General features: G+C 37.7%; 1 protein-coding gene across 2 annotated transcripts; it reads left to right on the top strand.

Annotated features, from left to right (window-relative positions):
- Positions 1–407: 407 nt before the first annotated feature.
- Mys45A (SDA1 domain containing protein Mys45A) lies at positions 408–7277 on the top strand. Of its 2 annotated transcripts, none has more exons than XM_022814769.2 (11): positions 408–558; positions 762–886; positions 1363–1550; positions 1934–2156; positions 2429–2585; positions 3446–3803; positions 3985–4285; positions 4522–4719; positions 4881–5185; positions 5733–5933; positions 6393–7277. In XM_022814769.2, exons 2-11 carry the CDS (start codon positions 797–799, stop codon positions 6562–6564), a joined length of 2193 nt encoding a protein of 730 aa, XP_022670504.1. In that variant the 5' UTR covers positions 408–558; positions 762–796; the 3' UTR covers positions 6565–7277. The 2 variants fall into 2 exon arrangements, with proteins under 2 accessions (XP_022670504.1, XP_022670505.1); XM_022814770.2 differs by having other exon boundaries at positions 476–624.
- The last annotated feature ends 1171 nt before the right edge of the window (positions 7278–8448 follow it).

Here is an 8448-nt window from a genome sequence, read left to right as displayed (position 1 = left end):
AAGGACACCGTTTAATTTCAATTTGAAACTGTATCGGTAATTCTCTAGCTAGCACATAAATTAGTTAGCACAACGATATACCAGATTTTAGCGAGCTCAGTCCACTTTGCCATGATTAAATTTCGACAAGCTTTCCTGGTTTGCACCACTCCGCAAATCGACCTCTCGACCGCTGATGATACTAGCTTACCCTTGCGGCTGTGCTGAGCGGGAACAGCTCTATTGATCACAACAATCTGCTCCTTTCCTCAGTACTTGTTTCCGCTGAAGTTAATTGCTGAAAAAAATGTCGAATTTTGCCTTAATTTATATAATTCCAAATCGTAGCTATTTTCCTAATATATCTCAGCGTATTAATTATAGATACCGACAAACAAAACCAAATGTTTTATATACAGCAACAGCTATAGAAAATGTGCGTGCTTTCAGCATCTCGTTGTTTGGCTTGCACATTTAGGCAGTAGTTTCGGAACGTGGTGGCGCTCGAACTTCTTGCAAACCTGAATTTTTGTTACTTTGTGGTTGGATCATTAATGAATACATCAGCTGGCATAATTGGTTTGTGTTTAGTGTGGTCTCGATATTCAGAAGAGACGTGCCTCGTGTATTTCCGTCCTCTCAAGGGTATTAATAGAAAAAGCATAGTGCAAAGGGCTGTAGTACTACTAAATAATTATGATTTGCTTTTGGACGGTATAAAATTATCAATCGGTGGATGCACACAAACGACAAATTTTGACTTAATTTTTTTTGCCCTCCAGGAAACCTTGCTGTGCTGTCAGAGTAGTAACTTAAAATGAAAGTCCGTCGCAACAATAAGCTGGCGCATTCTTTGCCACAATTACAGAACCTTGTCAAGAGGGATCCCACTTCCTACAATGATGAGGTAAAGTTTGAAAATCAATTGAAATCAATTATGATATTGCAGATAACCAACTGCATATAAAATGTGTATAAGAATACCCCACGTTAGGAAATTTGTTGCAGCATGCTATACTTGCTGTTTGCAAACCGTTTTTTTCTTTTTCTAACTTTACTAGTTCTATGGGACTGATGACAACTGCTCAGAGTTATTGTCTCTCCATTATATCAGGCTTGTTAGACTTTCACTTCAAGTGGGAGAATGCGTTTCTTGCAGACTTAGCTCCCGTACGATATTTTTCGAAAATTCACAATAGTCAATGGCTACTTGAAACAAAAAAGTAAGCTATTGTTTATTTGCAAGTGTACATTTGTTGACGATTCAGTATATACTTATTTCTACTTTTTTTCCTCTATATTCGTTTGTTTTATATTTTAAACAGCATTATGTGCCTTCAATGAACAAATAATGATGTATAATACTACTGTTTGGCACCGTAGGTCCGTCAGCAATGGTCGCATTACCGCGCACTGTATTCGCAACCGTCAGAGTACACATCGGAAAAGTTCGAGGAGCTGGTTGTGTTCTTGGCCAATGTGTGCCAATATTACGAATTTAAAGATGAATTTATTCGCGATTGTATGGAACTACTGAAAAGCCAAGCACAGCTTTTCACCCCTGATTCAAGGTATATACAACTCTTCGAGCTTTTCCTCAAGTATTCTTCTTGTGATATTTATTCACGTGACATATATTCATATACATACAATACATATGACATACGTGCAGTTTAAAGGGAGCATGTTTCAGCAATAACAGTCAGTCAGCGAAGGCACTAACTGACTAAGTCATCGCCCGACGCAACATTGTGCCGTTGAGTTAAATCAAAAATGCGTCGGGTTATACACGTAATCGGCAGTTATAGGCCAAACAAGCTCAGTATAAATTATATCTAATTTATATTGAGCTATATATATATTGAGATATATATAAAATACAAAGATATTTGTGTATTGTACCGCAGCCTTTTAGTGGAACGTGAATGAAGTTCAATGACAACATCAATTTCAGGTTGTGCATTTGCCGTGCTCTGATCATGATTCGGAATAAGGGTCTCCTTGAACCACTGCCTATACTTGAACTTTTTTTCGGTATGTTCCGGGTAAAGTTCGATAAAAATCTTCGCGAATTCTTGAAACAGCATATCGTTGCTGACATTAAGAACACTAATCGGAGAACCAAATCAACTAAGCTAAACAACACGTTACAGAACTTCATGTTCACCGTTCTCAACGTACGTCCTGACAGTTTTTTAACATCAGATGTTTCCATCGCACTAGCGGCTTTTAGAAGCGCTCACTTAATTAAACAAACCTACTACCTGCCCTACGGTAAATCGCTACAGCAGCATCGCCATACAACAACGTATGGTTAAACTGTGATAAAACACTATAATTATCATATAAACACTAAACTATTTTCAGTCATCAGGGGCAGGTAGACGTCACAACATTATCGAAATGGTAGCGGTAACGGTTAGGTCGTTGACGTTCTTTCTCACTACAGGATAGCGATACACAGGCAGCAAAACAGTCGCTTGATTGTGTTGTTGCCTTATATCAGAAACAAGTGTGGAATGATGCGAAAACGGTTAACGTCATTGCGGCGGCATGTTTTCATCCCGAGCTGAAAGTAATGGCTACCGCCGTCAAGTTCTTCCTAGGTACGTGGCCAAACCACTTAATGTTAACTTAAGATATTTGGAACCATTCTTAGGGACAGGAGAATCGAAGACACTGAGCAGCAACGCTCGGATACGGATAGTGACTCTGATAAAATACGCGGCTTGTGGAGAACACAGTCATTAGTTTTTTTTTATGAATAGCTAGAAAAAGGTGCTAAATGGGTTGTAATAATAGTAATACGTATGAAAAGTTCGTGTCAAGAGTTTGTACAGCTTTGTTCAGAAAAGCTAACTTGCAAAATTCGCGTTTTTGGTAGCAGTGCGAGTACTGTTATGATATGCTAGCTTCCATGTGTAGTCTACCCTGGCCATTTATTTAGGAAGGTAGCACTTGATGGATGAGCGAGTATCGTCGTTACTGAAACATCTTGCACTCAATCCATTCTTATCAGACTTATCTATCCATCTAGTGATCAAATTTGAGATTGTCAACCCATTAACACTGATTGATACGGTTACAGACACGCTTGTAAACAAAAGAAAATTACTACTACTAGCATAAAGCGTACTCGACAGAAACTGCTGACCTAAATAGTGAGGGCTCTATATATATACATGGAGCTCTCAGATGCATGAATGAATTAAATGTAGTATTCATCGTACGTTCTCATCGCTCATCATACTTTTGTCGTAGTGAGGTCATTATAGTACAAGTGACAATAGTGCGTCATTGTTGCAGTTGCGACTACCAAGGGTTGAGTGGCAGTAGCAGAAATATTCTTAAATACGCGCATTTGTAAAAGCAAATGTCGACGCAAAGTATAGATGATTTGTCATAACAAAATTAAGTGATAGACATAATAACATAAAATGTTGGATGTATCTGGAACCGATCGTAGGAACCGATGAAGACATTGAGCAGCAGCCCTCGGATTCGGATAGTGAGTCGGATACACCCGATATCAAAGAAGCCCTTTTGACGCATCGGATAAACAAAAAGACACGCAAACGGAAGCGATGGCTTGAAAATATCAAGAGAACGGCAAAAAAGGCTAAACGATCGGATAAGGCACCAAGCTACAACTTTTCTGCTCTTCATCTCATTCACGACCCACAGACGATGGCCGAAAAGCTTCTTAAAAAAGTCGGCACACTCAATGAGCGATTTGAGGTTAAACTTATGATTCTCAACCTTATTTCGAGACTAATTGGCGTTCACCAATTAATAGTCTTCAATTTCTATCCAGTAATCATAAGGTAAACACAAACTTACATTTGTTCCTGTAGTTTTTTCAATTGAGAATAGGACCTATGCTAGTCCAGTTCAGTTATCCAAAACAACGACTATTTCTAGTGTGCAAAAATCCATTTAACTGAATTGATACGTAAGCATATGATTATATACAACGAGTGCAACTGGTAAAATATCGCGTTACAGATATATTCAGGCACAACAACGCGAAGTTACCAAGATCCTCCAATACGCCGCACAAGCCTGTCATGATCTAGTTCCGCCAGATGCTCTCGAACCAGTAATCCGTGCAGTGGCAAACAATTTCGTCTCTGAGAGGAACTCTGTTGAAGTGATGACCGTCGGTTTGAATGCAATTAGGGAGATATGCCTTAGAGCCCCACTTGCCATGGATGAAGACCTTCTTCACGATCTCGTTATGTACAGGGGGTACCGAGATAAGAATGTTAGCACCGCTGCTCGAAGTATCGTTGCCCTATACAGACAGGTCAGTGAAGGTGGTTCTAAATTTTTTAGTAGTACTTTTTTGCAGATCTCTCAGTTGCAGAGCTAGCTTTGTAGTCGTGTTTTCTGCTTGTATCATTCGCAGTTTATTCTATTACAATACTATCTAATTTATTCGGACCTCGAAATTCTGCGTGATCTCAGGTGCTGATCCTCAAAAGAGAGCAGTGTTGCACCCTTATATTGATTAGCCCATTGATTATTTTTGTCTTTATATAGGTGAATCCAGAGCTTTTAAAAAAGAAATATCGTGCTCGCCCGACTGCCGAACAACAGGAAACCCTACATGTGAAAAAGTATGGCCAGACTATTGCAGCTGACTTCGTGGCGGGAGCAGAAGTGCTTAATGTAGACGGCGCTGACGACCATGACAACAATGAAGATCAGGCATCGGACGAGAGTGACGGTGGAGAATGGGTAAGTTCAGTCCTTCTCTCCGAAGATTTGACGTTTTCCGTTGGTTTAAAGGTATGGGTTGATAAAACAATAAAATACCTGCAATGTGTGTGTTCGTGAATGTGTTTGCGCATAATGTTGTCGTTGCTATTGCACTTTATAATTGCCGGTCACCATCATAGGTGGATGTTGACCATAGCGAGGAAGAAGGTTCTCTGACGCTGGCTGCAGATGCAGACTGTGGTAATGGCGACAATGGTGATGAGGACTTGAGTGACAACGATGAAGATTCTGGTGAGCCCGATGGCAGAGTGGCTAATAATGAGGACCAAAAATCGATTGCGTCCAGTCCGGCTGTTCTAAGTCTGGAGGAGCGACGGGAGAAGGCCAAATTGATTTCCGCTACAAGAATTTTATCTCAAAAAGAGTTCGCTCAAGTGCGCCAGGTTCAGCTTGCCAAGAAGGTCGATGCCGCTTTGCCTAAAAGGTAACACTATGTGTAAAAAAGCGTGTAGCTGTTGTAAAATATACGTGGCGACGCGGCCGGGCGCGCGCAACTCATGAAGTACCGTAGCAGTGTTCTAAAAGTTTCAATAGATATGACGCACTCTTAGCCGAGAATTGACGCAAAAAATCTCTATAGTGAGATGGTGTGCAATATAGTGTTTCTATAGTTCCAATACAGTGGTAAAAATGTTACTGAATTTTTGCGATTTTAAATGCTATTCTTAATGCTTACCATCAAAACACATGTGTATTTTCTGCTGCTGTAAAATCTCCAGATAAATTATTTTTACGTTAAATTGGTAAAGTTGATACACCAATTATCTGAGTGTGTTTCGGCACCAATATATGACTGGAGCACAGTGAATTTGAATTACTTCATGGCCTGCTTAGTAGAAAAGTTCTACTTAAATTAGATCGCTAGCAGTCTTCGAGATTGGTGAAGTATTAGTTTCGAAGCTCATTAGTGCTTAATAAATTTAGTTGTAAAAGCATAATATAAAATAGCAGTATGATTTGGTATATTTCAGGTTCCTGAAGAAAAAAAACGAAATACCGGCGGCAGATGATATTAAAGGAGGCACGGCTAATTTGATTGTGGATCCTACTGTACGGAAAGAGACAGTACAACTAAGAGACATCGAAAAATTGTCAAAAAATCTCAAAAATGACAAGGCAGCTAGAATGGCTTCTATTCAAGCCGGTCGTGAGGGCCGAGAGAAATTCGGGGGGTGAGTGAGTCTAGTTGACCCGCCTATTTACTCGACACAATACAACATGACAACAAATTAATAGTGCCTTCTTGGCTATCGTAAGGAATCAACTACTGTTCACTTTCAACAGCCGCTTAGCCTTTAACATTCCTTTTGAACACTGAAAACTTGTTATTTATTAATTATTTAAAGTTGTAATTATTTAAAATTATTGTATGCGTATATACTTGATCATATTATTTTATTTTATATGTACATGCACTGTAACTTAGTTTTAAATTTATTCATTTAGTAAATAGGCATAATTTACATAATTTGTTCTGTTCTTTGAAGGTACAGGCTATACAACAAGTCAGTCAACTGTATTTGGCTATCGCCTGATAAATATTTCTCAAATTCATGAAAAAAACTAAACGAACTACATCAAATACAACTGATGTCAATTAATACGGGTAACTATGTGGACATGTTTTGCAGGTACAAACAAACCAAGGCGGAGTACGCCTCGCTAAGCAATAAACAAAAACGAAAAACCAAAACCTATAATATGATCAAACATAAAGTCGGAGCTAAGGTGAAGAGGAGTTTTCGGGATAAGCAGCTCGCTCTCAAAGCGTCTCTCAGGAAGATTATCAAGCATAAATATTGACTCGATAGTTTCATATGTTACACTGTTTATATATCTGTGTCACATGAAGTGATATTGTTAGTACGATTTACCTTTGCCGCTATATGTAGTGCATATCTTTCCAGATATCTAGCGGAAGAAAACCTATAATATGTAAAAAGTAATTACTTTAAAAATGTGCTGAATACTTATAAAATGTTTAAACTTATGCGGATCATTAATGTTGTTTTACTTTAAACATGCCATCTAATGACATCTAGGTAGTCATCAATGTACTCTGAAATTAAAGATGAAAGAATTCGATTGTCTAGATGGTGCGTTATGCATTTGAAATCAGTGTTTTTAGTGTATTTGTACTTGACGTTTAAAGGCCTCAGCGTTGTTGAGGCCTTTAAACGTCAAGTGACAGCATGAGGTCTTGCAGGTCTCTCAAGGCTCATACTAACCTCATATGGCCAATAGGCTTATCACTTAAATATGTGTGCGCATAACATCAGCAAAGCAATCTGTTTAAAACTCTTTTACGCAAAAAAGACATATAGGTGAATTACATAATTTTGAAGAACAAAAACCTGTAGGAAATCATTTAAGCTACGGCGGCTACCTAAAATCTATAGAATCAATGCAGAAGTCAGCGCCTTTTTAATATTGAGCGTAGACGGTTTTCACAAAATATCATTGATAAAACATTTTTCTATATTAATAAATCTCAAACTTTTTTTTCCTTTCGCCTATATACATATTTTTTTTGTTTAACCTTTGCTTTTTCTTAAATTAGATGTTCTAGCTGCCGAGGCAAGGCATTATAATTTTGTTAGTTAAAATTTTGATGGAACGTTTCGCTTAATTTTCGCTTTCCTCCTATGACTCGATATTTTATTCTCTAGTAATATTTCAACTATTTATTTGTCGCATCTTTTGACGTATGCATTAGAAGACGGACTTCCGATTTTAGATAATTTTATAAAGTCTAGAGAGGGTACTGTTTGGTGATAATAATGGGTAGACTTTTTGGTAGTCAAGTTACGCGAACGAATCGAAACCTTTGACTAGACTTAATTTATAATCTCACTCTATTTTTTTCTAAAGTTCTTCTCTGTACATTTAATAATATCTTTATTTTTTTGAATAATAAACGTGCTTATGACATAGCTGAATGTAATCAATCGAAAACAGTTATGGTTCAGCAATGGTTAGTACAGTAAAGGAAATTATATGACGATTTTAATAATAATGCAATAATTGTGATGTAAAATGCTTTGTGCTATGTAACACTTCATGTATCATTATATCTGAGAGAATTTAAGCTTTGTCAAATTTTGGAAATAAAGCAAGGTATGCGTTATATTGTAAACACTTCAGCACAAAAAAGGAATATATTCAAGTTAAACAAGATTCTTAGACAAAAACGTCCTTGCTCGGCTGTTGTTTCTCCGTCGAGTATAGCGAGTAGCTAGGAACGTATATAATAAGTGCGCATATAGTTCTTATAAATTTGCAAAATGAATGCGAGAATTTACTGGTTATAACAATAAGTTTTAGTAGATATATACGACAAGGTTTAGTGATGTATAGGTAGATTTATGTGCCAAATAGCTAAAAATGTAATAATTCGTTTGTTACGCCTTATTACTGGCCTGACAGAATATTTAATTCGTTTTTTTGCGTTGGTACTGTACTGTGATAATTTAGGAACCATCAAAAATTACGCGCTTATTACGATCGCGAATTATGACAACATAACCTAAGGAGGCGGGAAACCGATCGTTTGTCTTGGTCAAATTTGCGACGTAATTGTACCCGATATTAAAATCAGCCCTCTGAATCTTGTAACACACTTATCCAAATTTAAGAGCAAGGCTAGTTACGTTCCAGATATGATACTTTCGAACATAGACAAGCATC

This window comes from Varroa destructor, unplaced genomic scaffold, assembly GCF_002443255.2.
Source record: "Varroa destructor unplaced genomic scaffold, Vdes_3.0 BEIS01000007.1, whole genome shotgun sequence".
In the NCBI taxonomy this organism is placed as follows: Eukaryota; Metazoa; Arthropoda; class Arachnida; order Mesostigmata; family Varroidae; genus Varroa; species Varroa destructor.
This window is presented reverse-complemented; position numbering and strand designations above follow the sequence as displayed.

Coding starts and splice junctions, on each gene's coding strand:
- Mys45A (XM_022814769.2), top strand. CDS start 797: ATGAAAGTCCGTCGCAACAATAAGCTGGCGCATTCTTTGCCACAATTA. Junction 2,586..3,445: donor CGCCGTCAAGTTCTTCCTAG/GTACGTGGCCAA, acceptor AACCGATCGTAG/GAACCGATGAAGACATTGAG. Junction 5,934..6,392: donor GGCCGAGAGAAATTCGGGGG/GTGAGTGAGTCT, acceptor CATGTTTTGCAG/GTACAAACAAACCAAGGCGG.